The 15,646-nt window shown below is 40.4% G+C and overlaps 1 protein-coding gene across 1 annotated transcript in view; it reads right to left on the bottom strand.

The window, feature by feature from the left end:
* Positions 1-14,375, bottom strand: part of BTBD8 (BTB domain containing 8) — a 36,615-nt gene extending 22,240 nt beyond the window's left edge. The window contains exons 1-4 of the mRNA XM_075156269.1: positions 14,013-14,375; positions 13,731-13,916; positions 3,924-4,195; positions 2,895-3,012 (exon numbers count right to left, since the gene is read on the bottom strand). Coding sequence (XP_075012370.1) covers positions 2,895-3,012; positions 3,924-4,195; positions 13,731-13,916; positions 14,013-14,122 — 686 coding nt within the window. The 5' untranslated portion in view covers positions 14,123-14,375. The remainder of the gene's footprint in view (positions 1-2,894; positions 3,013-3,923; positions 4,196-13,730; positions 13,917-14,012) is intronic.
* Between the last annotated feature and the right edge of the window lie 1,271 nt (positions 14,376-15,646).

The raw sequence follows: 15,646 nt of genomic DNA, 5'->3' as shown, positions 1-15,646 counted from the left end.
ATGTTTGGAATTTCAAAATATGCTAAAGAAAAAAACACACAGTATTCTAAATTTCTCAGTTAAAGCTTGTTTCTAGTATGACTTTGACACTCACACAGAGGAAATTATTATCACATTTTCCTTTTATATAATATAAAATTGCAAATGTATTTCTTCTGTTTTATTTACCAAATAACAGTAAATAACCTTGTTCATCCAGCCCCACTTTAGCCAAATAATTACATCCTGAATCTCTTAAATTCTTTTTATACTGCAAAATGTGTAATTATTAAAATGAAAAGAGAAGTATAAAACTTCTCTTACTTGAAATTGGCTGGCCACCTACCAGCACATCCTAAAAGTCAAACAAACTTGATACTAACATGATGTGTGTTTCCAGCACTATTTGAGAAAAGCTATCAATTACTTCTGTTTAGACTTACTACCCTTGTATATTTAAAAGGCATAACTGGCTTTTAAAGGAGCTAATTCGATTTACTACTACTTCCATCAAAGACAATGAAGAAACCCCAGACCAATAGTCTGTGTAGCTCAGTATCTCCACCAGTATCACAGTCTTCAAAAAACCAGATGAGAAGACCTTTGCAACAGGAGCTTCTTAAGGTGGAAGAGGAAGGGCAAAAAGGAAGAGAAGACAATGGATGAAAACTGCTTTATGATTTCAGCCTTCCAGATTTACACCAGTTATAGTGTTAGCCTTTGTATACCTTAGCTGGGCTACAGCAGCCGTAGATAATATTCTCACACATACAATTTTTTCCTGACACTTACTAAGCTTCCTATTATTTATAGAATTACTTTATGTCATGTATTTCCTGTGGCAGAAAAAGCGAAGTGTTATATTAGGCATGAGAATCCTTTCTTCTCTTGTTGGCTCTTAAAATGTTTCAGAGCACTCTCATTTTGCGTAGGAAGAAGTAAGAAAAATGCTATTTATGGTCTCTTTTCTATTCATTATATATTCTGGAATCTCTCATCTCTCTTCCCTCCTCCTCCTTCAGAAGTCTCAATACTTTAAATTAGGAACTTCTCGCACATTCCTCCTGTGATTCATCCAGCAATAATAATAATGAAGCTTTTACAGAATGTTTCGTATCTCAGTGAAATATGTCCACACTTAAATGGGTATGATATCACAACTTTGAATATGTGAAGTTCTGAATACACACATGATCTTGTTTTTATAAGACACAATAACACAATATGATGGAGATATGAAATACACTATCTCCAATTCTGTCATCCTCTTCCAAATAAATTTTAGTAATAAACAGGGCTAGATCAAGGACATAGCTGAAGTGGGTATTTCAAATACTCATTTTAAATAAGATGGCTACTCAGTAGAATATAGAGAAGTATGTATTACCTAAATATACATTGATTTTTAACTTACAAAATACATGGAGATACCAAATGAATTTGAAGTAAATTTATCTGTGCTTTCCTACTGTCATAGTCTGTGCCACAAGTTTATTACTGAACAAATTGACTTGCTCTGCTCAGAGCTCTGTAAGAATACAACACAGCACTAGGAATAACTTGGCAACTCTCTCAGAGCACTGCTGGTCAAACTGTGAAGTCTATTGGAAGTTCTTAGGACTTCATGAGAAAGTAAGGAATACTGAGATAAGTACGTGGGAGAGGGTGGGAGCTTAAACTGTCTCCTGTTTGAGAACTTAAAAAAACACCTTAAAATAAATAAATCATACCAGTGCTTTTACCACAATTACACCCAAAGTTAGATCTCCCTTATTCACTCCTACTCTTCACATGATGCAGTACTAGAACAAGCAAGTCTTGTGCCTGTTTCAGAACATCCTTGTTTTTTCTATGATTTACTGCCATATTTTTTGATGCTAGTCAGACTAGATACATTGCTCCAGGCAGTAAGTGGCCTAAATTAAAGAAGCTCTGCTGATAGAATCTTTTTGTTGACCTTCTTTTTGCATTAAAGTATTTGTTTCTCAAAGTTATGGACCTGATAACATGTCTTCTTATAGTGTAGACCAGAAGAAAAAAACATGCCTAACTACACTACATTCTGGAAATTTAGTATATATCCCAATTATCTTATTTAAAAAAATAAAATATCCCCCCCAATTATGACATATCTTCTGTAAAGATGTTTGTAACGTCAGTAATATAAGCCCCCCCACTGTTTTTTTGTTGAGAAAATACTAAAAATAGTGGAGGCTTTTTATAATCTCTCTCAGTTAGTTATATACTCGAAGGGAACAAAATACAGGCTGCCTAGTTTGCTATCTCAAGTGCAAACAGTTTCATATCAACGGTACAAGGAATGGTACTGATGCTTTAATTTGCTTTCCCAAGCTACAGAAGTCCAATAAGCCAAAATTCTTAAATGGTCTTGGACTTTAGATCTCATAAAGGCTGCTGACAACCTTTACATCTACGTGACTGAAGTAATGAAAGTAAAATCAGATTCTGTATGCACAGATTCTGAAGAGCAGGAAAAAAAAAAATTACTCCAGAAATATTTTACCTGGATGGTAATTTTATGCAGCGTTAACAGCTGAATAGTTCATGAATAGATTTTTCATTTTCTTCAGAGAGCGCAGATTATTTAAAAAAAGGTTAGCAAAGAAAACCTACACAGTATTTATATATAAGTATATAGTCATTATATGAGTTTACAATGGCAATCTTAGAAGTGCTAAAAACAATTGTTTTCACAATAGTTGCCATTAATGAGATAAATAATTTTCATTAGTATCAAAGTATGGCCACTTCGCACATAACACCTAAAAACTATAACTGTTCACAGCTAGGTAACAGCACCAGCAATAACTTACTATGGATATACAGTACCAGCAGCGTTTTATACTAGAAGGATTTTGGCTGAAAAACTTTACAGTAAATACTTATGTATTTACCTGTGAGCTTGAAAATCTTTGCCTTCTATGCAAATATTAATATCTGGACAATAGCACTTCTTGTAGAGCATCATTAAGTCTTCTCCTAACACAGATGCAGTTTCTAGTTTGGAATTACCTGCAGATGGGGAAAATAGCTATTTTCACTTTGTCCGGTGTAGACTAGACTACTGACAGTACACAGACAACTTAAAATATCTGAAAAGAAGAATCTGACATAATGAAAATTTTTAATACTGCATATTCAAGCTAGAATTTTCCTTGAAAGGTTTTCCAGACCTTGCATTTTATTTCTTGTTTTGACTTGAGATATTGGAAATTTGACCAGTGCTTCATATTTGATATCTGTAGGAATGCTACAATTACTCTTTCATAAGATTGTGGAGCCAGTTCATTTTTTCTAAGAGATCTGGTACCTCTGCATTAAAGAAAAGTAGACTCTGAAGAAGTTCAGGGTCATGTAGTGCTCCAAGTTTCTGCCCGAACAGATTTGTTGCTTGATCCTATCTTACTGACACAGCTGTAGCAGCCAACACCTCTGGTGTAGATGCAGTTACACATTTCCTTGAGTTACTTATTTCATTCACAGTTTTAGTAGGGAAGATTCTGAAAGATTCCAAAATCCTCATAAAACAGTGGAACTAGTGTAATTGCCTTTAAAAAAGGAAAGGAACGGATTCTGCTCTGTCGAAGTCCCATGTGGTGAGGACTCAAGTTTGCTGCATTACAGAGAACAGACGGGACACAATGCTGATGAACATGCCCGATGCCTGGCAAGTCCTGTCAGATTTATTATGCTACACCTTGGCTGGTAACTGCTCCTGCCAAACTTCTGCAGCAATTCATTTTTTTTAAAGTGTGAGAGAATAAGGTAGACCATAGCAAAGAATATCCATGTAAGCTGTGTTATAACAATAGCTTTAATCTTTGCCTGCATTTTTACATCTGTATAAGTCTTTGGATAATTATTTAAAAGAAAAAAAAACCCAAAACCAAAATAAACAAACAAAAGTATAATTCCAAACATACCTGCAGTGGCTTTGTTGCTTTCTGCATCAACGACTACTTCTGGAATTTCCTCTTCAATGCAAGATGAGCAAGCAACTTCTTTCTGCACAGCTCCACTTGGAGTATTCTGTTCGACAGGTGTTCTTTTGCCATCTCCAAGACAATTTACATTTGTTTGAGTGTTCTGAAGAGCAGCAATGTTGTTTTCTTGTATTAATTTGGGTTCCAATACTTTTTTCATCATAGCCAGCTCCTCAGCTTCTTTAAGATTTTTATCAGATGAATATACAAGCCTAGAAGATGACATTAAGTTTACTCCTGTCATTTTTTAATTGATCAAAACAAACAAATAAAAAATGACATTTTTTTTGTCTAACAAAGTTCCATGACCAGTAAACAAAAGCTGGACTCTACAGTGCTTAATAATAAAAAAAACATTTTTAAAACTCTATCTCTGAAAAACTTATTTCTGCAATGCTTGAAAAAGCATAAACAAGCGTTACAAGTAAAATGTAATATCAGGTTAAAAGGAACAAAGGTTCCTCTCCCTCACTTTGCTTTTTTAATTAAAGAAACTTTTGTTGCATCTACTATAATCATCTGGCAAAAGCAGAAGCAAGCTATATCAGTAATGACAGATGACTGATTTATAAATCCTAGTATGACCAAGAAAAGGCATTTGATTATCCTTTAATATCATCAAATTTACAAACCCAAAAATATAAAAACCTTCTAACATCAAGGTTACAAGTATAAAACCATGAGTGGTATAGAGATATAAAATGAATGGTATTAGAGATATAAATTTTAATTTCAAAGGAAGTGCTTGAAAGCATGAAAATTTGCAGTTAAGATTACCCAAGAGCTTTCACTTTGCCCATATAGTAGTTCCAGCTTCCCACTTTCCCATCTGTTTCACCAGCTTATTTTTGGCTCAAGATCTGGAAAGGCTAACAAAGCCCACAGTCTGTGACTGCAAAGATCTCGTATTTCTATAGAAAGATACTGCACTCCAGCAACTTAATGGAGCCTTAAAAAGTTGATGTGAACAGATAACATGCTTTATCAGTGGTTTCATACCATATAAATGAAGTTAAACAGAAAAGCTACAGTTACTTTGGACTTAGCAGACATGTACTTGCAGATCTGCATTTAGTCACTCATTCCATGGCAAAGAGGCTTTATTGTTAATACTAGGAACATAGTAATATGAGTATGCTATTTGAACACTGTCCTCTAAAGGGGCAGAGAAAACATACGAAGAAATCATCTTCCTTGTTAAGTCCTGTATTTAAAGGATTGAGTTAGGTGAAATTTTTTTGTCGGTGATACAGGTTCTCACCAAGAGAGAATGACAAGAAACGAGAATGTAGGGAATGGGAATTTTAATATTTGATTAGATTTTGAAAGCAAGGGCCAGGAAAACGTGTGACAGGAGTAGTAAAATTTCACACTGAAAGAGTAAGATTGGTGAACCCTCTTTACATGGGTTTTTAAGGTTGTTGTACCTGTATGTGCTTTCAGAACTCCTAACCTCCAAACCTGACTGACTATTGCTTTTCGTATTTACAGTGCTTTCCAACCCAGCATAAAAATAGCATGAGGCATGAGGGAAAGACAAGTAATGACATGCCATATTACCAAGAACAGGACCACAGGTTGCTTGCTGGAGCAGGGAGACTTTGCAATTCTTTAGAAAATTCAAGACCATGACTTCCACATATTTTCCCTGTTCACTATGCTTCTCAGTACTTAACATCTGTGTTTTACAGCTCTATGGCAGTAGGACTCAAGAACAGAAATTCACAGTAGAAACCAAATTAACCTAGAGATTTCAAAATTCCACAGAAGTATTCTGAAGTTTTGTCTTCAAGTTGTTTCTCCACATTAGATCTTCCAAGAAATGTCACTTAAAGTCACATAGACAATGCCACTACTAGACAAAATCCGATCATTCCCACTTTATCCCTGCATCTTCAGCAGATGTAAGCAAATACCACAATTACAGAAGTAAACTGGTAACACATACTGCATGTGAAAAACTGCAGGAAGATCCCTAGTAAGGGTTTGTTGAAAGAAAATTGCCATTCATAACATGTTACTTTAAATTTGCATTGGAACTTTACTTATTCACCTTTCTGTTGCTGCAGAGCTATTGCATATTCAACATGTAAAGACAGTACAAATTGACTTTGAGGGAGAAAGAAAATTAGCAGCAACGGATACACTACTTTGCCATAAATTCATTATTTTAATATTCTTGCTTACTTTCTGCCAGTAACTGAAAAACATATCCATAGGGAATCTGATAAGCTAGGCAATGAGGCAACAATCTCCTGGGAATCCTCAAGGGTATTTTCAGATAATCTACATAAGAAGCCTCAGGAATGCAATTCTATTATCAGTAGGGCTTAAGTCAATAAAAATGGCACCCTTACCACAACTAGGAACTCTGTAAATAAAATAAGTAAAGTGGCATGTTGTTCAACCAGAACTAAGTAACTGGTTTCTAGATCCGAAAAAGTTATTCTATTTGGAATAAGTTTTTTCCTGTAAAAAGTCAAGGAACCTTGTTTATTTCAGTTAACATTTAAAATCCAGCCACAGTCCTGGATTTATTACTTCCAGAAACTCAGCAGAATATCTGTTTATTAGAGTCCTGCTTAATACAGACTATAAATTTACTACTTCAAAAAACTCATGGAGGCATCCGTTATTCTGCTTCACAGACAGCAACAATGTTTTTAGCACATCTTTTAGAAATTTTCTTTTATCTCAGTTAAATCCCATTAGATGTTCCTTCCAGAATGGAAGATTCCGCAGTTTTCTAAAACCTGTTATAGAAAACTTTGCTTGGCGACACCCTTTATTTTATAGGCTGATTTCTAAAGGCAGAGTGAAGTTTTCTAGACTGTCTTCTACAGAGTACCAAATGGTGCCTTCCTGCATAAATAAAAGCTAGGGAAATCTTTCATCCACAGCAAAATGCATAGCTCAGACCTTGGAGCTCAGATGTTTCAGTAATAATGTAAAACCATCTCTTTAAAAACACAGTTGCTGTAAGAAACCAGGACCCTTACTGCAGACATTTTTATGCTCGCTAAAAATATAAAAAACATGATCACAAAAAAACCTAAGATAATATTTTGGTTGAAAAAGAATTTTGAGTTATGATCCACTTTTTGTTCCTTAAAGAGGTACAATTCCTTACTGTGGGCCACAACCACTGTCTGCAAGACTGACAAAATCCCAAACAGGAATGTTGTATGCCACTAATGACCATGGAGACAACACAAATAAGAAGGGAAGTGAGAAAGGGCAGGTTTTACTTTAATGAAATACCATATTTAAAAGCATGAGGAACCCACTGTTTTTTCTTCTCTGTGAGAACACCGAAAGTCACTGGAATTAACACCATCATCACCAAACCTTAGTGAAAGCCGTTAGGACAGCCTCTCCTATTGTCCCTAAGTAGTTAACCAAATAAATAAAAAAAAAATTCTTAATGAATTAGGCAGCCATCTTTCAAACGCTCCTACAGCCGTTTCCAATTGCTCAGAGTGAGAATTCTTCACTGAGAGCCCATGTGGAGAAGACAGTTACCTGCCATATTCTCCTTACCCATGGTCTCCTTAAAGTTATAGATACGCATACACACGCGTCGTCGGTGTCACTACAGAAGTGCTTTTGAGTTCTTAAGACACTTGCTGTTTAAACAGATAGGATCTTGTACATGTTGTTATGGATATGTTGTGTATATGCCCAGATTTGCAGAGAGTAGTAAAGAGATTACAAAGCAGGCCTGAACAAAAGCCATTAATGCCAGGGGAGAGGATTTTTTTTTCTATCTTGATGTCTTTTTCTATCAGCTGGCAACACAGACTGATTGTTAATGCTAAAGTCTATCAGAAAATCAGAAACTTCTCCATCATAAATACTATGGATAGCATGAAGCTGTCGGCACAGAAATCCAACACATATGAAAAGGGGAAATTCTGCTGTTTGACAGTGCATCAGTTTAATTGCCCTGAAAAAAAGATACTATGGTAACTTTAGAATAAAGGGACAAGGCGCCCGAAACAGGATACTTACTTAGCAGCATAGGGGATAATACAATTAATGAAAACAGACAAAACAAACTATGTTTTCCTTTTATTTACAAGTTGTAAATACAAGATGCTGTGTGTTGTTTTCAATAAGAACTTCGAATAGCACATACCAGAACTTCACACAGTAACTAGATTAGCACTGAAGTATCTTCTGTAGATGTGTAAAATACCATATTATACAGTTTTACTTAAACACAGCTATGAGTTATCACAATTAAATGCCAAAATAAAAACCAGATCTATTAACTTTTGTTAATAAAAATAACACTGAGAATGTAGGAAGTCTCTGAACCACTCCCTGCCCACGGTTTTAATGCATTGATGTCTTTAGCAAACCCAACTGCAGCAAATACTCTTATGCACTGCATTTAATCTTGGTGGACTTGCAAAAATATTTCAGCAATACACCTATTGCAGTGAATCTTCGTTAGTGCAAATTAGGCATGTCATAGGCACAACTTCAACCTACCTGAATCACTTAAGATTCTTCCATTTCCCTTTAGATTTGCTAAAAGAACCGTCTGCTTGATTTTTGCAGCTAAGATGGTTATTTTAACTTAATTGATTTCTTGAGACAAGGATTTCAGTAAATTTCTTCTTATGAGATGCAACATCAACTGCTTCGCTGTCTCACACAGATGCCAATTAAATTTTCTGATTTCTTGTGAAAGTTAAGCATTTCAGCAGAAGAAGAATCTGGCCCTTAAGGAATCATAGTCCCAGTGAAAGGTTTCTAACCATTTCTCGCATAAATTGATTTTTTTTTTCTTGAGGCATAAATCCATGGCATTAAGATACTATGTTTTCCAAAGCAAGATGTTAATATCACACACATAGCAAATATACTGCGACTTGACAGTTTAGCTTCATAACTTCCTCTGAGAAATCAAGATTAGATATAAACATGGATCAAAAAAAAAATCCAGTAAGAAAAAAGACAAACTCATTGTTTCTATGTACGTGGAAAGGAGATAAGGTCGCCATTGTTTGGCATGTGTTTAAAGCCTGTTTTCATCACAAGAAACAAGTCATCATGGTGAAGGCTTTCTTCCCCCAACAAGATAAAGCATAAAATCTAAACTACAAGCTGCAGTATCTTACTTATTTCCCTCCCTCCCACCTTCCTTGCTTAACAAAGTCTAATTATTCTCAATGACTAGCTTAGCTCATATTTATAACCACAACAAACTAATTTGGTGCTGTAGTTAACAAACTCAGACCAGAGAATAGGTTGTATGAACGAAAGCCATTAAGTTAGAACAGCTTAGCTATTCAGAGGAGCAAATTCCTTAATCCCTTAACTTGGGAAAAAACCACTTTGGTTCACAATAATTTGTCCTCAACTTTCTCAGTTTTCACTGTTCACTGGAGATAAGCCTTGACAGAGCATTTTAAATTCCACAATTCAGGATTTATCATTTCACAAAGTTTAAGACAGTCGCATCAAATTTCCCATGTTGCCCATATTTATAGGGCAGGGTTTGTTAATTCCACTTGTTTTGGGAGGGATGGTTTTTTTCAGATGTATTGCTGATTCCCTTATGTCTTAATGCAAGGGAAAGAAGTTGTTGAGCCATAAAATGCACCCGCAAGTGCCAGAGAAAGCCCTTTTTGCAGTTAGCTTGTTTTCAAGTTATGTGAATCAGTCACTCAGAGAAGGTACTCCTTGCATGGTAGGGTACACCACATCAACAGGCATGAGTCATAAGAGGATAAAAGGGAAGTAAACTGTATAACCCACAAAATTTCAAGAACATGGGAGAATGCTATTTCTTCTGAAATAGAGTGGTCTGCAATCATAACCCACTAGAGGGGAATGCAGAAGCCTAGATATTAAGGGTAAGATTGTTGAGGCACAAGCATAAAGGAATTTAGCGTACGTGAGCAGAAGTCATGTTTGTTTCCTCCAAAATAGCCAGTATCCAATGGGGACTATGACAGTCTAGCAATCAGTAAGAATAATCTCATGCACAAGTTGTTTAAAGAAAGGTTTCCCTTTTTATTACTTTTTTTTTCCTTTTTTGTTTTTTCTTTATTTGTTTCCCTTTTTATTACTTTGTGATCCAATGTTATGGAACTGTAACTGGAAATTGTATTTGAAGAACAAATATTGACAAGCAAGTTGTATTGTATTTGGTGCAACTGCTTTATGAAAACCTCACATGCAAGAGAAGGTCAAGCTGAAAATAGAGCTAAGCCATCATCTGCTGTAGTGTCAGTCTGATGTCACGTAATTTTAACAGGTTCCCCACCTTCTGGCTTGGTTTTTTTCCCCTGCACACAGGAAAGATTCTGACAGACATGAGCAACAATGAGATTGCAAGAGGTGTGAATAAGTGACAGATGAAACTGGAACAATGCTATAGGGAATCTGTTGTATTAATAGCAGTTGCTACAGCCTAAAATTTATTCCACAAAGGAAAGGTGTGCATAGAGTCTACAGAAAGAAGTTACTGTCATCATGCTGTCTAGGAGTTTACCTTCAAGAATGTTTTTGTCTGCACTTACACTAGATGTAGCATCCTTCTACTGCCTCATACAGAACTACACAAACATAACACGGTCGAAGCCTTGGCTGGTCTACTTCGAATCAACTGCTGGTGCTGCAAATTAACCCCCGTGGCAGTAAACATCACAATGACAATTGTATTCCTTTGTATTTGATCCTTATTTATTGCTTTTTAACGGGATCTGACTGTCATTAGGTCCTTATCTGTCCTTCCTTAAATCAGATCCCTTTAATACAAGTATCAGGAGACAATGAGAATAATAACTAGATTTTTATTTGTAAAGCTGTATTTTTCCAACTGAAAGGGTAAAAGCAGTTTGCCTCTCAAAAGGCAAGATATTAATGATCTAATGATCTGTGACAGACTATTGTTCTTCAGGGATGCTAAGTTGCTCACTTCTCAAGGCAGACTGCAGAACCCTACTTGAGCAGTCATCTCCTGCAATTGTTGACCCTTTTCAAGTTGTGTTATGAAGAGTGACAGAAGGCTATTGGAGGCCAGAGTCACTATTACGTTAGCTTCATTGGGCAAAAGCGCAGGGTGAATAGTGTCTACGATATGGATGCTGCACTTCCTGGTGACCAGGAGTTTCTTGCTGGTGTCCTCAGACAGTGCAAGTATAGGGAGGGAAACAAAGTAGTGCTCAGCTACTCATCTATTTCATGCTAAGGCTATGCAGAAGGATCAGCATGAAGTTCACCATGTCCTCCATCCTGCTCAAAAATGCTCAGAAGTTTGGCAAAAGGAGCTGCACAGCCTTCAGCACACAAGTGACATGTAGCCTACATCTCTCCTGATTAAGAGAGAATGAGGCCCAAAGGAAGTATGTCTCACGGAGATGCATGCCAGATATAGCTTGTGAGAAAAAAAATCCTCAAATCCCCAAGGAAAGATGATTTTTACTTGGGAAGCTAAAAGAAAAGCTGAATATAAACAGGAAAAGGAATGAGGTTTTCTTATAGCTTTGCTAAACTCTTCAATACTATACTAGTATTCTACAGGGAAACAGTATTTATAACCAGAAAACCTAGAACTTTTGTAGAGGACTACAACTTTCTCTCGGAAGCTCAGCTGCAGCTACAGGTCTTTGTTACAACTCAGCATAGCGATTCAAGAACTAGGCTAGCTTTCAGTCAACCTCAAGCTGTAATTTTAAGGGACTGTTTTGGATTTGTGAAGATCTAATTCATTTGCATCTTAACAGTAAGAAACCACTTAGATTCAACAGTCACAAGTATTAGCAGAAGTCATCAGTCCAACAACGAAATTGGGCTCTTTTCAACCAAAGCTGCTTCCTTTCCTGGGTCCAAAGCAGTTCACTGTGGTCAAACTCCAGTGTATTCTGTGACACGCATTTTCACAGAACGTGCTAGCTTAGAGGATTCAAAAGCTGAAGTATCAAACAGCACTGAAGACTTAAGAAAAAACAACCATCTTGCAAAATGCACTTCATACATAGCTTAGAATATATGGGGAGGTTCATTTGAAGAATCTAAACTCACATTGAATAGATAAAAGGTTTATAATTACATGAGCTGTTTTGAGTTTAAAGGTGTTTTTCAATACCATGCTTTTTGGAGAACATGCAGGACTCTAGGGATCATTACTTGCCTTCCAGCAAATACAGACAAAATTGAAAGCAAGTATCAATGAACTGTAAGCATATTAAGTGCTTACATTAGAAAAACAAAGGAATGATATAACAGTATACAAGTAATTAAAATAATTATTCCCAATAATTATTTCCCAATTTTCAAATGAAAATAATTTGGAATTTTAAAAATTTGCATTATCATGCTTCTGCATGAAAGTCTTCTGTACCACCACTTAGGTGAATGTGAAGCAAATTAATGAAATCGAAGTAATAATGGAGTTAAGAAAAATACAAGACAAAAACCATGCTGTTTTGTTTCTTACCACTTGTTTTGCCAATGCTTCTGCCAGACTTTGACAGTAACGTAACAAATGCCAGTTTATCCGCCTGTTCCACTACAATGATTCTGTGTTTTAGATATTACTCTCAGTTCAAAAAGGTTTCTTTCATACTTAATAACTTTAGTACCCTGAATATATATTTTTAGCCATCTGCTGCCTTATTTACAAATTTAAGGAGAGAATGAGTGAAACCAATAGGGAGAGGTCAGCCTAGATTATATTTTTTAGACACTAAACTTTAAAACTGCAACGCCTTCCCCTTCTTCTTGCCAACAGTCCCAAGACCCTGCAAGTGCATACATTTTCTAGGCACATCCTGAATTCATCTGAAATCCCAGAGTGCATACCACTCTGCTCTGGTGCACGCCCCACCAGCTCTAACATCAAACCTGTTTTACAGCAGGTAGGTGGCACCACCACAGCTTTCCTAGCGAAAAGCAGGTGCTGCCCAGTTCTTTGAAAGAAGGATTAGAGGCACTTAGAGGCAAGGAGGATTGCAAGGTTTGGTGCCAGCACCAGCCAGCACCCCTGATGTACCCACTGAAGGTTTGGAGCAAGAAGAGCGAGATGTCAGATACATGCTAATAGCCGGCAATAGGAAAACATGCTGGCCTTTGCAGCAGTCCCTGGGGAGCAGCCAGCCCACACATGGCACCGGTGGTGCGGCATGCCTCGCTCTGGGATCCCAGTTCGGTGGGAAAGCTGTGCTTTGTTTGGCCCAGGCCACGGGTCATTAGGACTTCAGTGATGACCACACAGTTTCTAACTTGATGCATCCTCTTGATGCATCTTCATCTAACCTGATGAAGTCCTCCTAGGTTTCCAAATCCATAACTTTTTTTTTTTAACATGACACTAGAGTGGTTTTTCTTTGTTGTTTTTTCATTAGGTAATTTTGCTAACAAGGGTCTTAGTAGGCACAGACAATTTTAAAGGATACATTCAGGATTTTTGCTGCTTTTTCTCTTGTTCTGTTACAAAGCCTTTACATACCATACAAAAACATGCTACAATGGAGAGTATATCCATGTGCTGTCAGCAGAGGGACGAAGGCAGGAGAAGGTAAGTAAGCTACAGGAAAGTCCTCTGCAAACGCTGAGGAAGGCTGTGACGATACTGCTTTGAATGGGAAAGCTTTAAAACAGGTGTCAATACTGCGGAAAAAGAAGAGGAGGGACACCGGAGAGCTAGTGCTGCCGCCAGCCCACCGGCCCGAGGGGCGCGGCTGGTACCCGCTGCTCCGGCGCCCCCGCCCGCCGCGGCCGCGCACTCACCGCAGGAAGCGCTGGAACTCCGCGAGCCCCACGCCGTCCATCCGCAGCACCTCGCGGGGCGGCCGCCCCCCGCCCAGCATGGCGAAGAGCCGCGGCGCCCGCGCCAGCAGCACCGCCCGGTGCGCCCGCAGCGCCGCGTCGCCCACACGGATGGTCACGTCGGAGCGCGTCCCCTCCGCCAGCAGCCTGCGGGAGCGCACCGTTACCGCCGTCTCCCCGCCTGGCCCGGCCCTCCGCCCCGCCTGCAGCCGCCCGCGGGCCCGGCGGCCGCCCCGCGCCTACCTGCCGAGGTCCTGCCGGAGCTGCTCGGCCAGCGCCTCCTTCAGCTGCTGCCGCTCCACCACCGCCGGGCCAGGGCCCTTCGGGGCAGTGCCGCCACCGCAGCGCGCCATGTGCTGCCAGCCGCTCCGCTCCGCGCCCGGCGCGGCGTCAGGGACGCGGGGCGGGGATTGACAGACGCCCCCTTAGCGACGCCGCCGAAGGGGCGGCCCGCCGTATTCACGAAAACAACCGGGACAGCGCTCGTCGTCGCCGGCGGCGCCTTCCTTCCCGCCAACGCCAGCCGCGCAAAAGCCGAGAGACCGCCTCACAACACGGCGCGAAAGTCCCGCGGTGCTGCCTGCGGCGCTTTCTCTGCACCCTCTCGGGGGCGTGGCCAGCAGTGGCCTCCGCCAATGAGAGCCAGCGGCTCTCCGCCTGGCCCCGCCCTTCCCCGCGGGCCCCCTGGCGGGGGGTGCGAGGGCCCGGCCCTCCCCGCCTACCGCCCCTGCAGCCGGGGCGGTACCTCCCGCGGGGGGTGGGGCCTGCAGGCGGGGCCTTTCGGCCCGGCCCCCCCGCGCCCCGGGTGCCGCAGGGAGGGAGCCCTCTGCCGGCCGCCGCCCCGCGCCGCGCAAGCCTCGGTGCGCCCGCCCGGCCCTCGGAAAGGCCCGTCTTTCCCTGCCGCGCTGTTCCGAAAAGAGCAACGAGATCGTACGTAACCGGTGCTGCCCCGACCGGGACAGCAGCGCGGCTGTTTTACAAGCAGAGTCTGGCTTTTGATTATTGCCGTTACATGTCCACCTGCTGCGCAGAGAACAGGGCCACCAGCCCGCAAGCAGGAGCTGCGGTGGGCAGCTCTCTGCGGCTGGGCTGGTGGGAAGCAGGTCCCGACGAGCGGGTGCTCCTCAGGAAAAACCTACTCCCCAGCGCTGGCTTTCTTGCCAAGAAATTAAACTGCTGTGTAGATGATAAAAGTGGCTTTACAACACCCTTCTGAGGCAAGAGGCTTTCCAATCTTACAGTTTAAGTAAAAGAAGCATGTAACTGTTTCAGTCGATAAATGCTGAAAATATTTTGGGGAAAAATATCCTTGAAAGGCAGGTACCAGCCATGGATGGGAAAGGCGAGATCAATACCAGTAGCGAGGGGACTCTTCCTCAGGTTTTGCGAACTGCACGAAAGGGAGCAGATTGCCAGCCACGAGCTCATACTTGGCCGACGGTCCATTTTCTTGCAAGGATTACGTCGATGTCAGCAGGGGCTGTGCCAAGTACCTGTGCGGGAGACTGTGGCTCGAAAGAGATGACACACACATCAGCGTGGGACTTGTTGGGACTCCCCAGTAATTGTCTGCTCTTGGTGTGGACAGTTGGTTCAGGCCCACCTGGCTCCAATGCCTCCTCTGATGGGTCCTTGTCGATCCTTGCCTGTTCCCAGACCACGCAGTTGCTCTGGAGGTGGAGAGGGAGCCTTTGGAAATTGTGTAGGCAGGTGACTCACCTCTTCTGGGGACTTGCGTTTTGTGCCACTGTTTTCTTTGTAGTTAGCATCCACTTTTCTTGTCCCTTGCTGTCAGATGCAAGTTAATTCTACGCTCTGTTTCCATAATCACTGTGTCTCTTCCTCTTATAAACACAGGAACTTGGCAGCAGTTCTTG

The sequence above is a fragment of the Calonectris borealis genome, chromosome 8 (assembly GCF_964195595.1).
Source record: "Calonectris borealis chromosome 8, bCalBor7.hap1.2, whole genome shotgun sequence".
NCBI classification, from domain to species: domain Eukaryota; kingdom Metazoa; phylum Chordata; class Aves; order Procellariiformes; family Procellariidae; genus Calonectris; species Calonectris borealis.
This window is presented reverse-complemented; position numbering and strand designations above follow the sequence as displayed.